At 38.4% G+C, this 25,005-nt stretch overlaps 1 protein-coding gene and 1 pseudogene across 2 annotated transcripts in view; one reads left to right on the top strand and one right to left on the bottom strand.

Moving 5' to 3' along the window:
* Nucleotides 1–25,005, bottom strand: part of MTA3 (metastasis associated 1 family member 3) — a 525,799-nt gene that overhangs the window by 176,342 nt on the left and 324,452 nt on the right. For both annotated transcript variants that reach the window (XM_029593316.1, XM_029593317.1), the window contains exons 15-16: nt 9,918–10,004; nt 130–276 (exon numbers count right to left, since the gene is read on the bottom strand). In XM_029593316.1, the coding sequence (XP_029449176.1) occupies nt 130–276; nt 9,918–10,004 (234 nt within the window). The remainder of the gene's footprint in view (nt 1–129; nt 277–9,917; nt 10,005–25,005) is intronic.
* LOC115088882 lies at nt 20,613–20,731 on the top strand (annotated as a pseudogene).

Below are 25,005 nucleotides of genomic sequence, written 5' to 3'. Positions count from 1 at the left end.
TTCATTTTCAACATTTATTCTATTTGATTTATATTTTGCCTTTCAAAGCAGATTACATAGTGAAGACTTTACACTTGACATAAAGTCCCATAAAAATGATAACATTTCAACATTCTAAACTTTACGTACCATCAAGGCCATTATGATGGCTGTAGCTTCTTTTTCCAAGAATTGTTAGGGCTGTATGATTAGGGGCTGAGAGCAATCGCTTTGCAGTTGGACTCTGAATATTCAATATTGGTCTGATTGCATTTGATTTCATTGCTGGATGGATTTCTGTTGATTATATATATTAGGAAAGAAAAATGTATTATTTTCATTACTTTATCACTTCAATAAGTGGCAGAAAATGTTACAAAACAGTGGCAAAAACTATAGAAAAGAGTAAACCTCTTTTGGATTATAGCGATTCGCTTAATCTTATATGATTTTACTAATAAACAAAATAGGAAAATTAGAGTAAAAGACAATTAGTCCAAAAATTAGTAAAGCTTTTTGAGAATAATCATATTGGGTCAGAAAACAATACGCAAAAATGACGAACTTTCAGTGTATTTCCAGAATTCATATTATATTATCAGGATGTTATCTCAAACACCACATATGCCCCACAATTTTCTAATTCCAATAATTGTGGATCCAATTTCTGCTGGTGGAATGTAGCAACAAATTTTTCATTTAAAAGCTAGAAAACATCAAGCCCTGACAAAGGTCTTCTGTTTTTCACCACAAACTTGTTTTCTTCTTTAAGGGGATTTATATTAAATTACTTATCTTTTTTTTAATGTCCATGCCAAGCTGCAAATTCAATCCTCTGTCACGAATAGCAAATGTTCATTCAACCAGGAACATACAAATCAAAAATCAAAGTGAAACAAAAAACTTGAACATTCTATCTTGCTATTGGTTTAAAGTTTTTAACTTTTAAAATGTATTCTAAAGCTAGATGGGAATATGTCAACAGGCAACTTTGATTAGTGAAAAACAGACCTAAGTCCTTATTTGGCATTATCAGTAAATTAGCTAGATATAACTTGCCATCATCCCCCATACAATCTACTCTTTCGGCAGAAAAAAATAGCTGATTACTTTCATCAGATGATTACTGATATTCAGCAATCCTTTACTCTTAATAATTGTGATGTGGGATCCATTTCTGAATTGCCTATTTATGAAAGTATTTCTAGTCCAAATCAGATAGACAAGTTTAGTGATTTTCCTGGTATTAATACCTTACAAGGTCAGATTAAGTGGAAAGTGTTCAACCCCACAGTAATTACAGGGATGGAAAAATCTTAAATTCTATAAACTCCACTTCAAAATTTGATCAACTCCCATCATCATAAGTTAAAATCAAGGAACTGGGCCTGACTAAACATTTGATGACTATAGATGAATACCTGTGGCTCATCACATTCTGAAGAAAAATTTGTTAAATCATTCTGACAAAAAAATAATGCTCAATCTCAAATTTACCTTTTGTATCTAAAGAGATAGAAAAAGGTTTTTTTCCCCCAGCTAGTAACAATGCCAAAAAAATTGTTTTACATCCTAAAAGATTGGGCTTTCATTCAGGCTATAGCACTGAGACTGTCCTATTAGCTATGATTAATGAAATTAGGATAAAGATTGATGGAGGCAAGGTTGTTCTTGTCTTTATAAACACGAGTTCTGCATTTGAAATGGTGGATCATTGTCTTGCTAAACTGTTTACATGAACTAGGAATATCAGGTGTGGTCCTAAATTGGTTTAGATCCTTTTCAGAAGATTACTACTTTACTATTACAAGGGAAAACGTATCATCAACTTTAAAAACTCTTAACTGTACAGTTCCCCAGGGCTCTATTTTATCCCCTCTACTTCTTAATTTGATTTTATCTCCACTCCCTGAATTAATTCAGATTTTAGGTTTTAACTGTTACATACACAGATGATATCCAGGTTCTGATTCTGGAAAGGATATGGAAACTTTTAATTAGTGTCTAAATAAAATTGCCAAATGGCTGTCAGAGCATAAATTATTACTAATCATAATAAGTCTGAAGCAATTTGGTTTGGAAGATGCAAATCAAATTTTAAACTAGTTCCCACCATGGAAAAAGCAGAGTTGCTTACCTGAAACAGGTGTTCTCCAAGGACAGCAGGATGTTAGTTCTCACACAAGGATAACATCATCAGATGAAGCCCCAATGCAGAATGTGCAGCATGCCCTATACCACGTGTCCACGTGGGGTCCCTCTCCAGTCTGGTAACATCGAATTATAATACAAAAAAAAATAGGAGAATCCCAACTCCGTGGGGTGGAGGGCAGGTTTTGTGAGGACTAACATCTTGCTGACCTTGGAGAACACCTGTTACAGGTAAGCAACTCTGCTTTCTCAGAGCACAAGCAGGATGATAGTCCTCACACATGGGTGAATCCCTAGCTATAGGGTGATCTCAAACATAAAAAGGGACCAACAGACACCCATTAGGTGCCAATGGGCACAACAATGGTGCTGTTGATAACAGAGGGGGAGACGGCCTGAACCCAAACAATGGGCCCTAGGCAGGGAGAGCTGGGTTCTACACCTCAAACAGGTTCCTAAGGATAGACTGTCGTGTCAGCCATCCCTATCCAGACAATAGTGCGATGTGAATGCGTGGCGAAATCTCCGTGTCGCAGCCTTGCAGATCTCCTTCATGGGAACTGCTCACAAGTGGACCACTGACATTGCCATGGCTCTGACAGAATTAGCCTTAACATGACCCCCATGATGCAGTCCCGCTTGGGCATAACAGATGGAGATGCAATCTGCTATCCAACTGGATAGTGTATGTTTGGCAACGGCAACAAACTATTCCCATCAAAAGAAATAAAAAGTTGGGTGGACTGTCTATGGGCTTCTGTCCATTCCAGACAGAAGGCTAAGGCTTGCTTGCAGTCCAAACTGTGCAGTACTCATTCACCTTGGTGTGAAAGGGGCCTGGAAAAAAATGTTGGCAGGATGATGGACTGGTTAAGATGGAAGTCTCTCACCACCTTAAGCAAGAACGTAAGGTGTGTACCCAAGACCACCCTGTCATGATAAAACAGTGTAAGATGGATAAATCACTAAGGCCTGGAGCTTGCTGAGCCTGCATGCTTAAGTGGCTGCCACCAAAAATATGACCTTCCAGGTCAGGTACTTTAAGTCACAGATGTGCAGTGGCTCAAAAGGAGCTTTTATCAGCTGAGCTAACACCATGTTGAGGTCCCAAGACACAGTGGAAGGCCTTAGGGGAGGCTTCAATTGAAGTAGGCCCCGCAGGAATTGTATAAGTAAAAGCTTTACAGAGATGGGTGTACTATCTACACTTTGGTGGTATGTGCCAAATGCACGGAGATGAACTATAAAGGAGTTAGTTTTTAAGCCAGCTTCTGATAAGTGTAGAAGGTAATCAAGCAGTTTTGGTGTGGGGCAGAAGAACAGATCTAGGGCCTTCTGCTCACACCACACAAAAAACCTCCTCCACTTCAGTCTATAGGACTTTCTAGTGGAAGGATTTCTAGAAGCCACCAGGACCTGAGACACATCTGCAGAGATTGAGCGGTTGCAGGATTAGCTTCTCAACATCCAGGCTGTGAGTGATAGGGCCTGGAAGTTAGGATGCCACAACCTGCCTTGATCTTTCATGATGCGATCTGGGGAAGTCCTCAGACTGATCGGGCTCTGGATGGACAACTCCTGTAGGAGTGGAAACCAGATCTGTCAGCCATTGAGGGGTTAGAAGGATCATAGTCCGACCCTTACTGAAAAAGAACTCACTAGATCTGTCAGACCCTAGCAACTACAGGCCCATCTCCCTCTTTACCATTCCTAACCAAAATCCTAGAAACTGTTGTGCTTTCCCAACTGACTGAGCATTTAGAAAAGCTTGAACTCTTAGATCCACAACAATTTGGCTTTCGACAATCTCTTAACACTGAAATCCTTCTGCTCTCTCTCACAGACGTTTTGAGAAGAGGTTTTGACTAGTCAAAAATGTCTACTTCTTTCACTTGATATTTCCTCAGTCTTTGACACTATCAATCACAATATCTTACTGTTTTGTCTACAAGAACTTGGCCTTTCTGGCACAGTACTCAAATAGTTTAAATTATATCTAACAGATCACATTCTATCAAATTCTATAATTCTCTTTCCTCTCTCTCAGATTAAAACAGGTGTTCCCCAGGGCTCCACTTTACCTGACTCACTCTTCAATTTATACCTCTCTCTCATTTGTAAAATCCTTTCGACTTTGACGGATTGCTATAAACTCTATGCAGATGATATCCAGTTCATGATCCATATTCGCCCATCTTGGGATGATAAATTGGAATATCTCAATATAAGCTTATCAACAATTCTCAAATGACTGCAATACAACAAACTCTCACACAACATGTCCAAGACAGAATTTCTAGCCGTTCACAGTCCATATCACTCCTTCAATGAGAAAATCATCACTATTAACAATCACTGTTTCCCTATCAAAAATCACATAAAAAGTCTTGGTATGATTCTAGATGACACTCTATCCTGCCATCCTCAAATTAAACAAGTCATTGCACAAGGCTTTTACTGGCTCTGTATCCTTGCTAACTTAAAATATTTGCTTCACGATACAGATTTTCGTACCATATTACAAGCATCCATCTTTCCAATCATTGACTACTGCAACCCTACTCTACCCTCCATCCACCTCAATTGTTACTAAACGCTGCCACACAAGTACTCTTGGGTTTAAAGAGGACAGATCATATTACACCTACACTGAATGAACTGCACTGGCTATCAGATTGCAATGTTGATTTTTAAACTATTAAACGACCAGACATGCCATTGGGCTAACTCAGTGTTAAAGGTTTACCAGCCTACAAGAGCCCTGTATTCCATTCAATGTGATTTACTCGAAATTCCTTTACTGAAATTAGCAAGTTTACATATAACCAATGAGTGTGCCCTTTCTATTGCTGGACCTAGCTTTTGAAATTCACTCCCTATTGACTTGAGGCAATCGGATTCAATAAAAAGCTTTAGGAAATAGGTCAAAACCTTTTTGTCTAATTTAGCTTATTTTTAATTATTTTATTGTTACATTTTATTTGTTTTTATCTCATATTTATTCTGTGATGTCGTATTTTGTTTTATTTCACTCTGAGATTGAAGATATTTATGATTTTATGTCTATTTTTCTTTTTTTCTGTCTAATTTTGTTAATTTTATGATTATGTATGCTTCCTATGTTCATCACTCAGGCCTATTTTGTGTTGAGTGATTCATAAATCCAATAAATGCAAGTTGGGAATCCTGAACATAGGTTGGTCAGAGAGGCCACTCTAAGTCATTCCCTCCCCGCAACTGCTAATTCTAGTCTGCCTCAGCTCTGATATGGCAAAAGTTATCATGGAAGCTTTCATTTATGATGCCTTGGTAAGTCAGTATAACTTGTCTGTGGTTCCATTGATACCTCCTGTAAGGAACCTCTCCCAGATCATCTGGCAATGGCCCCTCAGTCCTTGCAAAAAGGAACATCACATCAGGAACAGATTACTTTTTTGTCCTCCACAGGGTAGTAAACCTAATTATTTTGGAATTACCCTAGTTTATTAAGCATTATCCTGTCATTGAATGGCAGGCACTCAGGATCTCCCACTGGGGACTCAGATGCCAAAAGGAATGTTCCCCTCCCAGTTGTGCTCCACTGAACGTGGCTAAAACACCCATCCCAGTTCCTCAAGGATGCCTATCAGAAGACATCACCTTCATTAATGTTATCCATAAATACCACATCGAGACCATATGGCTTTTTTAGGTCACATCTTTACCCACTTACCGGGGAAGGAAAATGACCCTCTTAGGGCATTACTGCCATCACTTGTAAGAACTGGTATTTTCAACCAGTCCGCTCTGAGAGGAACTTAGTCCAGCCAGTCCACTCCTGGATTTAATAATGATATAGCTTCTCAAGAAAACACTGAATATGAAGAACAAGCCAAACCTTAGGGCCTGGGGAGGGGGCTTAAGAGGAGGGGTACTGCCCCTCACTTCTGAAGTGACTTCGGCATAGCCTCCAGCAATATGCTGTTTCAGTACTAGCAAGAAGTGAGTCCAAAGGGGCCTAGTAGGTATGTCTGCTAGGCTACGTCAATCACGCCGCAGCCCAAGGCTCATATCTGTGACACCTGCTGCTCCTCTCACATATATTCATTGTACCACTTACAGCAGTGTCTTGTAAACCAACGCAAAATTGCAGAAATACTTATTTTGTTTAAACCATCTATATCCTGCTGATCTACAAAACTCAGTGGGTTACAACATATATAAGTAATATAAACGGATGACACCACAATAAATAAAATACATAGCGTCACCATAGAGAATGAGTTATCCCTTGAGTTACTGTTCTAAATTGCAATTTATAACTCATGCTTATGGATTTTCCAAACAAAAAATTATGTTATAACTTAGGAGAGTAGGCCACATGATAAATAGCATTGTCAATCCAGGTGAATTTTAAAACTTGTCCTAACTCAATTAAAAATGAGTTTGGATGCACCAACAATATGTTCCAATGTCAAATTAAAATATTTCTAATGTCAGTGGCATATGAAGAATATGGTAATGCACAAATCAAACACTGAATGATGATCTTATCCTTTGTTTGTAGCAAAGAAGACTGGTTGGCAAATAAGGCTTGTTTAAATGCTTTTTTTAATCACAGATTTAAGATAGCCTTGTTGAAAAAAACCTTGACATCATAGGGATGGCTTGTGTTTTATAGTCTTAAAATGTAAAGAATAATCTTATCAAATGTAAAAACTATTCCACAGAAATGTTAGCCTTTAATCTCCAAACAAGAACACAAGAAGTTGCCATACTGGGTCAGACCGAGCCATCAAAACCAGCACCCTGTTTCCAACAGTGGCCAATCCAGGATAAAAATTCTTGGCAAATATGAAAACAGTAAATAAATCCCAAGCTGCTAATGCCAGTAATAATCAGTGGCTATTCAATAAGCCAATTTAATTATTTATTTATTTATTTATTTATTTAACGTCTCTTATATACCGATAGCCGTTCGCACATCGTATCGGTTCACAAAGAACAAAAAAAACTTATGGGCAGCGCCCTTACAAATAACAGATAACAATACAAATAACCGGGGGAGGAGGCAATGCAAATTAATAGGTCAATAAATAGGGAGAAACTATAAATATAACATACATAAAACTATATACAAAGCATCAGTCGTCATCAAATACGTCAAGGCATAAATCGGTGGTCGTGGGCATTCTTGGTCGAGGTCATGGAGCATACTTAATCGTAGGTTGCTGAATAATTATGAATTGGATGGTGTCAGGGGGTAGGCTTGCTGGAAAAGCCAGGTTTTCAATTTTTTTTTGAACTTGGGGGTGTAGGACTCCATGCGTATGTCATAGGGCAATGAGTTCCATATTGTGGGTCCGGCAAGGGAGAAGGCTCTGCTTATGGTGGAGGATAGTTTGAGAGATTTGATGGGTTGTGTGCGTAAGCAGTTTATGGACTTCTCCTCCACAACTTGTCCATACCTTTTTTTAAATCCAGCTATGCTAATTTCTTTAAGCACATCTGCTGGCAATGAATTCCAGAGCTTAATCATGCATTGAGTGACAACAATTTTTCCAATTTGTTTTAAATGTGTAATTTGTTACTTAATGGCATGCCCCCTAGTCCTTGTATTACCTTAAAGAATAAATAACAGATTCACATTTATCCATTCAAGTCCTTTCATGATTTTATAGACCTCTATCATATCCCCCCTCTTAGCAGTCTGTTTGTCAGGCTGAATAGCCTTAACTTTGTTAGCCTTTCCTCATAGGGGAGCTGTTCCATCCCCTTTATTATTTTGGTCACCCTTCTCTGAACCTTTTCCAGTGCAGCTATATCTTTTTTTGAGATGTGGTGACCAGAATTGCACAGACTACTCAAGGTGCGGTCTCAGGATGAATTATACAGAGATAAAGCAAATGTTGCTTACCTGTAACAGGTGTTCTCACAGGACAGCAGGATGTTAGTCCTCACATATGGGTGACATCACAGGATGGAGCCCAGTCCCGGAACACTTTTGTCAAAGTTTCCCGTGAGTAGATATGGGAATAGCAGCAGGTTGGATAATATCACTATATAAACTCCAAATGAGATTCGGTTGTTTTTAGTGGTGGCAGATTTGTCTGATATGGGAAGATGCAATTTCTTTTCACTCTTAAGCTCCGTGAGTAAAGTGATGCTGTTTTAGCGATCACATAGCACATTAATAATTTTTGAATGTTTTAGAATACATTTAAGAAGTTAATTTTAAATTGATAGCACAATTGAATATTCACATTTTTTGTTTCACTTTAAGAGTCTGCCATGTCACTGGTTGAATGAACATTTACGATTCTTGCCAGAGGATTGAATTTGCAACTTGGAATGGATAAAAAAGATAAGTAATTTAATATGTCCCTTTTGAGAAAGAAATGTTTGTGGTGAAACAAAGCACCTTTGTCGGGGCTTGATGCTAATTTTTAAATGAACAATTTGTTACATTCCACCAGCAGAAACTGGAGCCATGATTACTGAAATTAGAAAATTGTGGGGCATTTGTGGTATTTAAGATAACATCCCGATAATCTAAAATGAAGTCTGGAAATATACTGAAAGTTCAAGTCACTTTGGCATATTGAGTGTTTTTGACCCAATATGATTATTACCAAAAAGGCTGCCACTTTCAACAGGAACTAATTTTTTGAGTGATTCAGTCTTTTTCTCTCTAATTTTTCTATTTTGCTTATTGGTAAAACCATGTAAGATTAAGCTAATCACTATAATCCAAAAAGATTTTCATCTATTTTCTATATTTTTTGCCTAATGGCTTTAAGGTTATGATGTTAGGAATTATTGAATTAAGAATCTAAAATCATTCCTACTGCTTTCCAAATGAGAAGCAAGACCTGTGTGCGCCAATCTTTATTGTTTACTAGCTTTAACTATAGAAGGAAAAATAATAAGTATCACAATCCGCAAATAACACAATAAAACTGAGCTAGTGCTGAAATCACTTGAGTACCAAGATATAAAGGAATATATAGGTAATGGGTATAATAATTTTCTCTGGCCCTTGATAAAACTAAAAATAAAACAAAATGATTAAATCCAACTTTATCAGACACTACTATAATCAGTATAGGTGGTATAGCAATGAACAGAATAAATAGCTATAAAGCATGGGCAACCTTTTTCCCCCCTCTACCACTACCTACTATCATAGGTATGGATCTAAGAAATTTGGATCAATATGGAAAAATGTTCATGAACCAATTTCCTCTTCTTTACCACTTCATTATTCAATCCCACAAAAAAAAACAACCCCCCCCCCCCCCAGCATGTTCTGGTGGCACAGGGAAACCTTGTCAAACCCAAAGGGCCGGGGGGGGGGGGGGGGGGGGAGATGATCTCTCAGCACTGCTTATCACCACCAGCAAGGGCTATGAGAGTAAGGTCCATCATCTTCCCTCCTCTTGAATGTGTCATCTCTACTAAACACTTTTAAAGCCAAGATTACATTTATATAAACATTTGAAAACTGAACATTTGCAGAAGGCTAAAAGAACCTAGAAACACAGAATAAACTAAACAATACTTATTTTCTATGTTATTTTAATATTTTTACTACTCTAAGTTAATATATTTTCCAATACAAGTCAAAATTGTAATGGGAATGTCAATGTTTTAGCATCTTATATATTTGTATCCAATTGTGAAACTTTTTCCCAACATACTTGCATTTCTTGATTTTAGTGACATGAAATTCAAAGTCAGTCTTAAATATTTCTGAGTACAAAAGCACTTTTTCCTCCTCTGCTTTCTCCTTAAAACAAAATACCTACCCAAATGCCTGATAATACTTGACAGAGGTTTTCTAATGCTTTTAATCTTCAAAGGTTTTTCTATTTCTTCAGAATGCCTGACTGTATCTGAAAATATAAAAGATTTGTTTTAAATTGTGAAAAGCACTTAATACATTCTAAAAATCATAAGAACAGATGGGTCAGTTAAACAATTTTCATTGAGGATTCCTGATACAAGTGCTGGCTAAACAAAAGAAAAAAATATTTTCCTTTAATTTTTATTTGACACAATATCTGACATACACAAACACAAAGATGTGAATATGCATAGAAGTATTTGCACCATGTCAATAATCCCAAATTTTCTTTAAAATGAACATTTGATATTCCTCTTAAAAGGGTAATTTTGAATACATCACAGTAATGGGCAAGAAAACCTTTTGAGAAAAAGTTCATCTTCTGTAAGGACAAAAACATTAGAAAGTAGAATGAGAATTTAAATGTACCACAAAAAAGCCTTGAGCTTGAACTGTAAATGGCATACACTTCTGCGAGATCTTGAGTGACGCTGTTAAATTACAGGCTTGTCTGCCCCTGGAAATCTGAAACTGCTAAATTAAAAGATTCACTCTGGAGGTAGACAAGCAAAATAGCATGACATTTATGTTGCTCTTTAATACAATATACATACATCTGTATACATCAATTTTTGAGAAAGTAATACTGTAATTATCTGTCAGTGCTGTTTGCTACTCTCTGCCTAAAACATCATGTATAGATTGACAGCTATTGATTTAAAACAAAAGTTCCAAATGTTACTCTCCCTATTGTACAAAATATAAATGTACAGTACAACTGGGACTTATTAGCTTACAGCTGACATAATTAATGGTCAGAGATCTAGTTTGAAGTTAATATAGGTATCATTTACTATAATTATTATAAATGACTTTGGAATGGTTACCAAATTCCAGCCATGGGCCTTCATTCAACAAAAAAAAAAAAAAAAAAAAAAAGAGGATTACTGTAGGGATTTTAGCTCATAAATCTGCTCATAAGCAAACATAAGACATTTCAGGTAGAGAAAGGCAAAGCACTCAGCAAACGCATCCCAAGCGTTATAATCAGTTGTCACCTGGATGAAAAATATTGGACGTAAGCCACTCACATCAGCCTTTCGTCATAAGGCTCAGTCGTAGGACCAGAACACTTGTGAGACAAAAATAAAATGTGTGTCAAACATTTTGACTGTCTTAAATATGTATTCTTTAAAGTTCTATAATTTGCTACTGTAAGTACAATAGTAGGGTTTACCTGTACAGGTTTATTGCCTTATACAGTATGATATACTCTAATGTAATGTAAAAAAAGGAAATATGTTTTACTTACACTAAGCAGTTAAAATCTGCATATCATGTGAAAGCAATCTACAACTGTTGTAATAATCACCTTTGAAAAAATGTGGTATCTCATGGGTTACTAACACAAAAGGAATTATATTAACTTTTCCCTTTTCCACAAACTATGCTGCTTTACAGTACAGATAATTTGCTAAAGTAGTACTGTAAGTGACTTGTGCATATTACTGGATTACAGTGAATCCTCTGATTGCTTTTGGCTGTGTTATGCAAAAAATAAAACACTGAATACATATGGCTATAGTGGAAAAATTAACAAATCACATGATAAGCTGCAGAGAATAGAGCATCATACAAAGATTTAAATGTCACAAATAAGATTTGCAAAACCTGAATAAGTATATACCCTTAAGCACAATGTATTAACAAAAACTATAAAAAATATTTAAATACAGAAAAAATTCTCTAACACAATCACAGTCAGGTCTTATGAATTCCAATCAAACTGCAGACTAGGGCACTATCTCCTCCTTAATCTTTCTTTGTATACACATTTTTAGTGCAACTAATTTTGTTTTCAAAATTTGGCTCTGGGTGACATTTTACTTATTTCATTTTTCAAAAAAATTTCAAGCATCACTCATAGATGATAAATAGAAATTAGTTAACAGAACACATTTATTTGGCGATACCAATAAGGGTACTCAGGAGTCTCAAAGGTTTAAAACTAATCTATTATAGAAGAAATTGGGATGCAGAGAATTATATTTTGTACCCCTTTGAACACTACAGGACACAATAAATACCATGTGGACTTTGGATATTAAAAGAACCGAGACACTGAGGATATTAGAGTGCATGCTCAACAAATGCTCTCTCTATCTTATTATCTTGAGCACAGATGCAGCTAAAATAAAAATAAATAAATCTGCAGTTAGCATTCTGCTCACACAATTAAAGGTTTAATTTGAAGAGCTATACTGGTACTGATACATTTTTTCTCAGTTGTCTGAATTAAATAGGCTAATTACCTCTTTCAAAGCTGAGTTAAAGAACAGAGACTGCACAAATTCAGAAGGGATAGCTTATAGGAAAGTGTCTATCCTTGGAGTAATGAAGACAGCACAAAAACACAATGGCAACATTTCTTTTGAATTCTCTATAGAAGAGGTCTCAACTGAAGATGAATTTAGACCACAAGGCAGACCTCACCCTCCACCTTTTTTAGAGCAGGAATTGAATCTATGTAGGAGTTCCAGACATAAAAGTTTCAGTGCGTTCCAGAGAGGTTTGTCCATGATAGACCTTGTCTTTGGCCCAGGTCTCACATCACGAGGAACCATCTGAATTCATCTATCTCAAAAGATCTTATCTAATGCAGACATGTCCATTTTAGAAAAGCACCTTTTAATAGTCTACAGTGATGTATAATTCACATATATATATTTTCAAGCTCATTTATTTACGTATAATGTTTCTTGCACAAGAGTTATCAAATCCTTCAGATGTTTCTTTGGTTTTCAGATCCACATGGATTTTACCAGGATCTTAGGACCCAGTGACTAAGACATTTCATCAGCTATCTCTATAGAATTTAAGTATTCTAAAGTAATCTCAACATTAAGAGGTTTGTTTATATCATGAGCCAAGAAAAAAATGGCTTTAAATTCATTGATGAATGACAAATACTGTAATCAAAGACAGTGCAGTTGTGTTCATGCATAGGTTCAAGCACATAGCAGAAGTCCATTGGCAGCTCTCTGAGACAACCTTTCCTCAAACTGAAAGGTGATCCCATTTTGTGCTTAAAATGCAAGATTAGGACCATATTAATAAATATGACACAGAATTATGGTGAGGTTTGACTGAGAAGGACCTTCAGTTTCTAGATACATCTAACCCTAAAATTCCATTGATATGCACTACACCTAAGATTCATAAAAACTTTTTTATCTACTAGGCTATTCTATTATGTACAGAAAGGGATCTATTTTAGAATCCCTTTTTACTTTCATTGATTAATTTGTAAAATCCTTATTCAACTGCAAACCTCCAATATTAGAGACTTTGTTCACATTATCTCTATTAAGAATATTAAGTCTGATACCAAAGACATTTTGCATGTGACTTCAGATAGAGCGCCTTTATTGTATATATTAACTTTCCTCATGAGAGGGCTCTCAATGTCTTTTGAAACACTTTGCAGAAAAGGAGAGATGACACATGGGTTCCTACTGCTTTTCTGAAATAGCGCTTACCAAGAACTATTTCGCCTTTGATGGTTATTTTTCCAACAAATTAAAGGCACTGCAACAGAGGACATAATATTCCTGGATATTGCCAATTTACACACAAGTGCTTTAAGAAGACCTGACTTACATACTCTAAGACTATATTATTTTTATGGAAGCAGTATATTGTCATCATAGTATATTACCATCATCGTTTGGAGAGGATACACTGAGGTTTTACATAATTTCCATATACTGTGTCACCAATTTGTAATTTACCATGTATCTAGATCAGCAGATCTTTTTCAAGGACATTATTAGTCAGAATAATAACTTTCACTTTATGGCTATGATCTGCAAAAAAGATATTGTTTGGAATATGTTAAGATTTGCCAGCTGTCACCCACATTGCCTCAAAGATTTGCCTGTGGAACAATTCCTTAAGAATAAGTAGGCTCAGTACTTGAGGGTAATTTTCAGAAGACATTTACCTGGGTAAAATAACTTTATTGGAAATTGTCCCCCTTAAATGTGGCTAAACACAAGGCTGCCACAAGGAAAGAAACATTTCTGTGGGCAAGTTTAAGTTGGGGAAGAAAATGTATGTCCTATTTTGTCCACCCTCATACAAATAGCAAGTATCAACTATGCAAAGGATGCTTATAATGCATGCATTTTGTACTTATCAATTTTTGAGGAGAAAACATAGGTTATTTGTCTTTGAAAATTTACCTACAGTATGTGAGCTATTTGAAAAATACCCCCTCAATGTCTGAAATTAAATTTCATGCTAAAACTATGGGAAAGAGATTCTAAGAGCCCAGATCTTTAAATATGTAAGAAAAACATACAAAAGAGCATTATTCTCCCACTGCAATTTGTTGAAGGAGTTCCTCAGACAGATTAGTTTGCACTTTGCCATTTTCTGACAGATCACAGAAGGTGACTAGTTTTATTTAGAAACACCGGTATGTTCTTCAACATCATTACACACTTTTCCAAAAGGAGAGTTCAAAGCAAGTTACAAGTACAGATTTACATCAGCATTTGAAAGCATTACTGATATACACAAATAAGATAATGTATCAGGGTGAAAGTAGGCAGGAACAACAGGTGGAAATTAAAAAAAAAAAGGATGTAACTAATATTTGGGAAGGCATAATAAGGAAGAGGTATTAGCAGGGAACATAGGGATATTTCTGAGTGGTTTTTTAGATAAGGGTAAGATGCAAGGTATTTTCTAGGTGACTACAAACAATTCTGTTTTAAGTACTGTTTTTGGTGATGACAAGGTAAGGTGTTTCTAGGTTTTACGTAGATAAGGATTAATGGGTATGAGGATGGAGAAAGATTGCAAGGTTTTAGCAGTAGAACTAATTGAGATAGCTCCTGCTGAATATCAATCGTTCTTTTAGGTGCTGAAGAGCACGTCTTGAGAGGTAAGCTATATTTCAGGTTCATGGTATCATTAAAGAACCTTCACTTGCTTTTGCTCAAGGTGGAAATATCAAGATTAGGATAGTATCATCTTGTTAGCAGGAGCTATCTCAATTAAGTCTACTGCTAAAATCTTGCAATCTTTCTCCATCATCATAACCATTGATCCTTATCTAGGTAAAACCTAGAAACTACTTCACACCTTACCTTGTTATCGCGCCGGGGTTTAAAAATTTAACCTTAAGCATGGATTGACAAAAAAGTGTAATCATTTTGAGGGTAGTTTGCAGATTTTCACTAGAAAAACCATTTTATTTACATAAACCAGTGGTGTGAAAATTGCACCACCTCAGCATGGTGAAAAGTGTGTGCATTGCTTGACGTGTGCACTTTTAGCTGCATTGGAGAAAGGTATTCCAAAGGGCTATTAGGTTGGGAGAGGAAAAGTATGCACATAAATTTTATATTCAAATCTTTCTGCATACTTTTCATGTATTCTACCTACAAGTAAAGCAGGTAGAAGTGACTGCATGTACTTTGTACTTGTGGCAAGTTTCAAGTGAAAGTTCATATGTACATTCACTTGGAAAACTGGTGCAAAGCTCAGAGTTAAAAACATTATTTGATTTGTTCTAATGTAGACAGATTGAAAATTGCCCCTTTCAAGTGTGGGTGATGCTCCCAGTCTTTGAGGTACTGAATGGGGTTCAGCAAACTACATTTATTTATTTTGCAAATTGGGAGCTGTGTTTTGTTATTTATGTTATTGAACGTCCATGTGAAAAGATCTGCGTGGGCAAGTCAGTATGGGCTTTCAAGACAGTACAACAGTAGACAGAAGTTGTACATGGACCAAAAAAAACTGAAGCTCCTTTAAGTCTTCAAATCATATATTAAACTTTTAAATGGCTAGGATTCCCTGACAGAAAAAAACAAATGTGGGATGATGAGGAAGGGAATTATGAAAAAGTCCTCTTCAAAAAAGAATTGCTTTGGATTTCTAAATTTAAATGCTGTGTTCTCACTGGTCTTAATTCTGACTGCACAATTTTCCTATGATTATTGATCCTGCTTATGAGAGCATACAGCTCTTGTAAGAATATAGCAGTGCCCTCTAGCCTCCTATGATTGTGAACCATAGGACAACCCACATAATTAGCTTGATGCCACATATTTTATAATCAATATTTCTAAAAGCTTTCATCCTCGCTTAATTCAATCTTTTGAAGAAAGCTGCAGGGTGACTGCCTGCCTTCAGTCTCTGCATCCCCTCCCCTCCCAAACAGCCTGCAGGGAACCCTCTTCCTCCTGTTCTGAAATAAACAAAAGGGTGGGGGTGAAATTGGAGTGGATAGAGAAAGCAGACAACGTTTGATCCTTCAGATGTCTCTTAAATCCTTACCAAACCCAAGATGATTTTGATATAATTTCTGGATAATATCTCTTTAGACAAATTTCATCTTTATATGAAAGTTCTTGCTCCTGCATATGTGGCCAATCATATACCATTTTCAAAGATCCGGAAGTGTTTTTGGAAGTCTGCAACAGCTGGCGTCTCACAGCAGGTAGAGGGGGCATTAATTTCAATTCCTAAAAGCCTTGATGACGGACACTATGGCTGACAAGTTTCAAATTTGTGCTAATTCAATCCCCTTTTCTATCTGTTACCATGTGTCCAATATATGTGCAAATAAAGGTGAATTTTAAAAGCCAGACATGCACCAGAACTGAGATGGGCATGCATCCAGCAAATGTGTGTTCACCCGATTTTATAAACCACTCACATAGGCAAACAAGTACTGATAAGCAAAGATCTCGCATTGGAAAAAAAAAAGGCAAAATGTGGTCAGGCCATGGGCATTCCAGGTGAGATATGCCATGTGCTGTACGCATGTCCAGGGTTATTTCAGTACAGTGTTACTTCTGCTATGGATGAGGTGTAAGTAAGTCTGTATAAAAATATTTCCAGGCATCTATGAAATACTTGAGGAGCCTGGGTTAACTCGGGGGAGTGCAGGCTCAAGGACCAGGGGGATCTTGAAGACCTAAGCTACGGACTGGGCAAACTGGTCATGATCTGGGCATGCCTCAAAGCAGACATTTCCCTGCTGTGCACGTACTCTCTTAAAATTAGGAACATACGTGCAAATAGGAGCCTGGCCTATACGTGCATACTTGAACACGATATAAAATTTCAGCCCATCTGGCTGCGCGCCCATATACACATGTATATGGGCACCCTGCGTGCCTATTTTTAAGTTACTGTGATATATTTCTGTGTAATTAACAGCATGACAAACTGCCGATGTTGAGGGCATTTTAGAATACAGCAAATCGTATCCTTGGAAAGACAAGGATTTTCTCAAGAAAATATAAAGAGGACTGTTGTACTATTTCAATTCAAGCAAGTGACATTTCAAAATTAAAAGTTTGTAAAATATGCCTTAACTTGATTAATTGTTTTTTGAACGTGGTACATTTTTTTATTTGTATATAGTTTAAATATTGTTCAAAAACAAAATATGATTTTCAGAAAATAACATTTTTGCAAATTTAGATGTATGAATCTTTATATAAAATGATGGAAATTTGCCACAGAATTTTGAAAAATCTGCAGCAGGAAATCAGCTCAGAATATAGGTCTGCTGTGGATAACCATTTTTACATATATTGAATATGGGGGATGGAGCATTTCACTTTTCATTTTAATTGCATAGGTAATACAAATGTTGCTCCATTTTGTGTGGTAACTCAAATAAGACACCTATTATGCTGTATTTTCACATTTGGTTTTGGGATTTTTAATTTGACATTGAAGATATCAGTTCTGTAGTTTTTCCCTCTTGCTCAAGTATGAAATACTCACTGACACCCTAATATATATTTTTGTAATTAACCAATTACATTTTCTGAAATGTTGCTTAAAACAAAGCACATGGCTTGCTTAACATTGACCATTTGAAATTTAGACTTGTGGCTCTATGCTCCCACTGAATGTTTGTTATAAAGAAGGTGTGATATGAAAACTGAAGATCTTTTAAACTTCTATAAGGCATTCTTTCACTTTCTTGTTATTGACAAATGATGGTAGGCTGTGTGGGATGAACCACACTATTTAAGCTCTTATGTTTCTTTTGTTCATCATACCATTGACAATTACTTTACATCAACAATTTAATAACCTCATTTCAGCTTTCAAAGTTTTGAATTATTTTGTCTCCCCTTCATTGAAGGGTTGCCTGGAAAGGCATGAAGCAAAAATACATTTACAGTCTGTGGGAAAGCGGTATTTATGGCTTCCTGCTGCAAAACAACGCGGCCATTCTCTTCTGGGTAATAGATCTTTCTCAGTTATTCCAGGTTTTTGGAATAGTTTTCCTTTGGAATTGAGAAAAGTAAATTTAATGAAATGTGTTTTACTTGTATTTTTGGGAAACATTTTTGCATTAACCTGCTTGTTTTACTTTGACATGTTTACAGGAATGCAGCTCTTGAAAGCTAGCTACGATAAATAAATATATATATATATATATATATATATACACACACACACAGAGCTATATATATATATATTTATTTTTTTTTAATTTATTTATCGTAGCTAGCTTTCAAGAGCTGCATTCCTGTAAACATGTCAAAGTAAAACAAGCAGGTTAATGCAAAAATGTTTCCCAAAAATATATATAGCTGGTCCACTAAAAACGGTAACTACAACTTTCTTGTTAACTGTTATTTCTACAAATCAAAATGAACAGGGCAACTACACTACTTTAATCAAGTTAATTAACATTTTAAGCCAAAATAAAAACCTCTACTTCTCATTGTTCTACTATTGTAAAGCAAGAAGAATTTTTGCTTTACCTATTTGTTACAATATGAAAGACATGGGCAGGCTGATTTTCAAAAAGTCAGGTAACAAAGTTCAATATTCAGCACCATTTGTCTGGCTAAGTTCAGACTTACCAAAAATAACCCGTCAACCTCAATATAATTCCCCCATTATTATAACACAAACAACCAAATCTAGTTGCGCAGAATGAAAGAATTATTGATTAAATAAACTCTGGTGTCCGGTATCTCTTTCTGGGGTAACAAACAAAAGTACCTCAATGGAAATAAACACTGTTTTTACTTTTAAACTTAAATTATACTTGTGATAGTAGTGAAAACATGTGAAGTTGCTTTTCTTCAAAACATGAACTAAATAAATTGACCAGTTTAAAGTCACTCTTATTAAACTCCCCTTATTGAACACAGGCCATTTTAGCACTGAAGCATAGAAATATGCAGATTTAACTTGCTGTGAAATGTGAACGGTCCGGCAGGTTTCAAGTAATTCAAACAGGACACTGAGTAGCTGCCCGACACCGTCAGTGTTTCGACATCATTTGTCTGCTTCAGGGGCCGGAGAGATAACTATTAACATGAAGATAAGCATAAGTAACTCAATTTTTAGTGCCAGAGTTTATGTAAACACATAAATCTGTAAAAAACTTACTGTAGTGCTTCACTGGGGTAATTATGCTTAGCAAAGCTCTTATTTTAAAAAATGGTCTGAGTTGGTTGACTATCTTCAGTTTCAAGTACACTTTACTTGTGTAATCTGTGTCCTATATTTAAGCAGGAGTCTAGTTTAATTCCCAGAGATTTCACTTCAGCACTTGGACATCTCTAAGTAGGCCTCATCAACTTGGAGTGAGGGGACACAAAGTAGAGGTCAGTATCCATCACCGAAGCGCTCTGCCGAACCCCATCTCAGCGACGCTGGCAGCAGACCACAGACACTGAATCTGCTGGCAGAGATACTAGCACTGGTGCCGTGGCCAACTGAGGAGCAGGTAAGTCCACTTCAGCTTCTGTGGTGAGGTGAAAGTTGGCAGCCTAGACAATATCGGGTTGGAAAGCTCACCTGTTCCCGCATCCGACATTTCCCGACATGAGAATCTCACCTTTGGCTATAGTTCCCAAGAAGTAGCCTGCTAATTTCAGTTGATCCGCAACTTATCTTACCCGGCCAGTGGATCAGTCACGAAAAGATTCATGCTCAGTACAGTACGAGTCATTTGATAGTGCTCTAGACCTTACACTATGCAGAGAGAGGTGCTTAATGGCAAAAGCTGATATAGAATCAGCCTTTTGGCTCCTCCCAGTACACCCAGACAGCTTCCATATCTGGGGTTCTTCAATCAAAGGAGTCTGCTATTTCAACACATACACGCCTATGGTATGCTCCATCTCATGTGCTCACTGCAAGGCAGTAGCTCCATTCTGCACTGAGAGCTGCCTCGAAGTACGAATTTGACGAGCATAGTGAACCACCTTGACGATTTCCTCTTTGTTGGTTCTCATGCCTCAGGGCATGCTTTGAGCTTTTGACAGCTTTCAGAGTCTAGTGCACTTCATTGGAGTTCCACGGGCCACTGGCTTTGGCCTATACTGTCAGCAGCTGATGCATGGAATCATGGCCACAGAAATGGGCGGATTAAAGAAGCACGTCAGATATCACCTTTCTGGAGCTGTTCCCAATAGTAGTGGTGCTCCATATTTAGAACGAATGACTGTGAACAGGTTTCAAGGCACAGTCCAAACCAACCCGGCGGGTTACACCTTTTCTAAGGCCCAGAGTTTACCAACCCAGGAAGGGACTTCACGGTTAGGCACATCCTTGTGGGTCGGGCTAAAGACAACCCACACATTATGGATGCACCGGCCATGGCCACACGACCCTGAATGTGCCCAATCCTGTCTGATCTTGGAAGCTAAACAGGGTTGGGCTGGGTTAGTACTTGCATGGGAGACTGCCTGGGAATACCAGGTACTGGAGGCTTTCTACCTTGCACGAACACCTGCTGCCCTATGGCGCTGTCAGAACTGTCCCCTACTTCGAGATGATGGGGGCTGCCTGTCGCCTGGGCACTCTGGCTCCAGAGCAGCTGCAGACCGGATATATCCACCCTGCAATTGGGCAGTCACCTTACCTGGGTGAGTTGGGTGACCAGAAACACCCTGAGAATAATTACCTCCCGCAGGGCAGGGCCTTGCTTGGTTGCAGCAGGCCCTGGGCTGGAGATAACATGCTCACGGCACAAAAAGGGACACTTTTGACAGCCCTATTGGTTATGGTCATATACTGGTTCAAGCTGGTCGTTCTGGGCCACTTCTTGCATAGCATTCTTTGCCGCATGTCACATGAGCGAATTAGTTACTGCTGCCACTTGCAGACATGACCGCCCCGGGTTTCAAGGTTGCAATACCTCCATCGCTGGTGGAAAGTGGACTCTCCAGAAACAGAGAACAAAGATTGACCAGCTCGGCAGAGGGGTGCATCGGCCATGCTCGCTAAAGTACTGGGTCTGGTTACCTGCCCTGTAGATAATGATGCATGCTACATGGCGCTCAGGCAGGCACTCTGGAGATATACAGTTTCTATTGCATGCCAACTCCTCCCTCTGAGCAAACATCAAGGTAAAGCTATCCTTAAGCGCGTCATGGCCGTTCAGCTGCTTCTGGGCTGTCGGGCAACACCATACTGCGTATTGGTAGATGGTGTTCTCTGGCATATCTGTCTTATATTTGATGGGTAAGGCTCGACACCTTAGCAAGTTAGATATGGAATCTCATGAGCATTATCGTCCCCCTTCACCACTACAGCTAATTTAATCATCTTCCGTCTTTCAGGCCCCCACTGGCAACATCAGTCGACATGGATCCCTGGACATTAGTTTGTATTTTGGGCAGAGCAGCGCGTAATGAAAATACCATTGGTGGGCAACTGGGCGTAGTAGCTATAAATAGATGGCTGGGTCAGAAGGACATGCGCTGGGATCAGCATGTTCCCCACCGAGGGACCAGCTTGTCCTCCCTGCCAAGCCAGTAATTAACTAGAGGGGAAGAAATAATCATACACCTAGGAGGAAATGGAGGAACTATAATGGGGGAACCATGCTAGGCGCCTGCTCCTGGACAACATGAGGAATGACATTACGCTCATCTTTTCCTTAATGTCCTGCACAAGGCTTATTTGGTCGGAGATCATCCCACGTCGTCAGTCCCTGAACACGTTGCCTGAAACTGAACTTGCCACTCTGGGGACAGTGGATGAAGAAACTAAACAAGGCTAAAGAGGTTAGGGCTGATCAGTTTGGAGAGAAGACGACTGAGTGGGGATATGATAGAGGATTACAAATTATAAAAGGACTTAATGGATTGCTGTGGATCAGTTGTTTGCTCTCTCGGATAGGGAAAGGACCAGGGGGAACTCCATGAGGTTAGGAAGTAGCTCATTTAAAACAAACTGAAGAAAATTCTTTTGTCAGCACATGGTTAAGCTCTGGAATTCATTGCTAGAGGATTGGTTACAGCAGTTAGTGTAACTGGGTTTAAAAATAAAATTGGATAAGTTCCAAGAAGGAAAATCCATAAACTGATATTAACCAAGACCTGCAAACGAATCCTCATTCCCCCAAGTTGCCCTTTTTACAACAGCTCCCAAGCTATGAATTTATTCCATTCCTAAGCTTAGTTTCCAACATGCAAGCCACCTATTTTCCTTGGCACATGTATAGTAATAATTAGTCTTTGTTAAATATTCTAAACTAGCTGTACCCGGCCACGCGTTGCCGTGGCTCATTCTGGTTTAATTTCACAATGCGCATTAGCTCTTCTCCGGCCGTCCCAACTACCTGCCCCCCTTCCCCGGCGGTGGACGGACTGGCTCGGTGACTCTTTTACCCTTTACTCCTCCTGTGTGTAACTGTCCGGCAGTCCCTACTCCCTCCCCCTCCCCCCCGCGGCGGAGGAACGGGCTGAGCCGTTTCTCGGAGCGGCGACTCGTCTGCCCTTTCCTCCTCCCCTCTGTGACACCCAGCACGTAGCGCAGAGCTCTATGGTCCGCACATGCGGGGTAGAGCTGCTCTCTACTGCGCATTTGCGGTCCGTCTGTCAGAGCCCATTTATATTGTAGATAGCGTGTGTTGCTTTAACGTCCAACAGATGGCGCTGTTTTTCCAAAAAAAATGGTTTTACCTGTCATAGGTGTGACATCTATATAATATAGGTATATAAAAACACGCGCGTATTCGAATGCAACGTTGTGACAAAATTTCAAAGCAATCGGTGAAGAACTTTCGGAGATTTAAGATTTTGAACAAACGAACATTTACATTTTTATTTAGATAGATTACACTGTAATATGTTCAATGTTCTAATTTATACTGTAAATTGTTAACTGTTCTAAGTTACACTATAAAAATAAGCATCCCATGCCTTATTTGCATTTCAGTTATATGTGAACCAATGTGATATCTCGATTGAATGTTGGGATACAAAACCAATTAAATAAATAAATAAATAAAAAGCAATAGTAGCTTGTGATTTATTTAATGTTTGGGTATTTGCCAAGTACTTGTGACTTGGATTGGCCACTGTTGGAGACAGGATGCTGGGCTTGATGGACCCTTGGTCTGACTAGTATGGCATATGTCCTTAAGCAGATTGGAAATTTCACCAAACGGGTGAGGCACGATTGAGAGGCATGACTGGCTATGCGTGGATTGCATGGAGCTGCTCTGCATCGATGGGGTACATCTCTGACATGGGACAGGACCTGTTCTTGAACAATTTGAAGTGTGCTATTCACAGAGTTTTGTTGGGCTCCTAGCCATTGGCCGCAGTTATGTTGGAGGAGGGTTCCTGATAAGCCGTCTGGCTATCTGGGCCCTATGACGGGGGTACCTGAGGCAGAAGGGGGGCCACCAGTTGAACACAATGCACAGCACATGGCATAACCTAATTTGATCCGATGGGGGCTGTCTGTTGCCAGGGCCCGCTGGCCCCAGTGCAGCGGCAGACCCGATACCCCCATCTTTCAAAGGGGAAGTTACTTTGCTTGGATGCAGCGGGTGACCGGAATGGCTTGTGATTACCTCCCAGAAGACTTGGTTGTTGTGGGCACCGGGCTGGAGGTGGAGTGCTTCCTGCACCAAAAGGGGACACTATGCTTGTTTATCCAAGTTACGGCTCAGGTACTCGGTTGTATTGTACACTGTTCATTGTTGTAATAAAGCTGCGGCCAATTTTCTCCACATATGGTCTCTATGGTATTCTGCATATGTGGGCGGACACTCTGTCTTCTCTCGCCCCTTCCCTAGCGACAGACTGTTGCAGCTGCCTGGGTTAATTCTTTGAAATGGTGTCATAGCTTTCTTTAAAACAGCGGGAACCAAACCATCTGCCAAGGTACAATACCCCATCCTTAACAACCAGAACACCACCTCATCTGGTAAATCAGGAATCTGATAATAGAAGGACTAGGGGGCATTCCATTAAGTTAGCAAGTAGCACATTTAAGACTAATCGGAGAAAATTCTTTTTATTCAACGCACAATTAAGCTCTGGAATTTGTTGCCAGAGGATGTGGTTAGTGCAGTTAGTGTAGCTGGGTTCAAAAAAGGTTTGGATAAGTTCTTTGGAGGAGAAGTCCATTAACTGCTATTAATCAAGTTTACTTAGGGAATAGCCACTGCTATTAATTGCATCAGTAGTATGGGATATTCTTGTTTGGGTAATTTTCAGGTTCTTGTGGCCTGGTTTGGCCTCTGTTGGAAACAGGATGCTGGGCTTGATGGACCCTTGGTCTGACCCAGCATGGCAATTTCTTATGTTCTTAAGTAAATAAGTCAAGGATCAGACAAGAAGAAAGTAGTTTTTATCTCCCTATATAGGACTTAAATTCTAATAACAACAGCTGATCAAAAACAGCAATATGACTCTACCTGCTGCTTTTTTTTTTGTTTGTTTGTTTTACATACCCATGTATGCTTTCTCAAAGATACCCCCCAATGCACTGGGAACATTTCAACGATTCTTGAAATTCACAACCTTCACATGAAAAAAAGATGACTAAATGTACAATATCAGGCAAATCTTAATATAGAACAGATTTATTTTTAGCTAGACCTAACAAAGATCTCACCAGACTAAATATAAATCTCGTGTTATCTGGCTTGGTAATTACTACAGGAGAGAGTTCTTTCTTTACCTTAAAAATCATAGAAAAAATAATGCTAGCCTCCTTATATTATAGATTTCACCCAATGCCAT

The sequence above is a fragment of the Rhinatrema bivittatum genome, chromosome 3 (genome assembly GCF_901001135.1).
Source record: "Rhinatrema bivittatum chromosome 3, aRhiBiv1.1, whole genome shotgun sequence".
NCBI lineage: Eukaryota > Metazoa > Chordata > Amphibia > Gymnophiona > Rhinatrematidae > Rhinatrema > Rhinatrema bivittatum.
The sequence above is the reverse complement of the archived record's forward strand: the minus strand, read 5'-3'. Positions and strand labels throughout refer to the sequence as shown.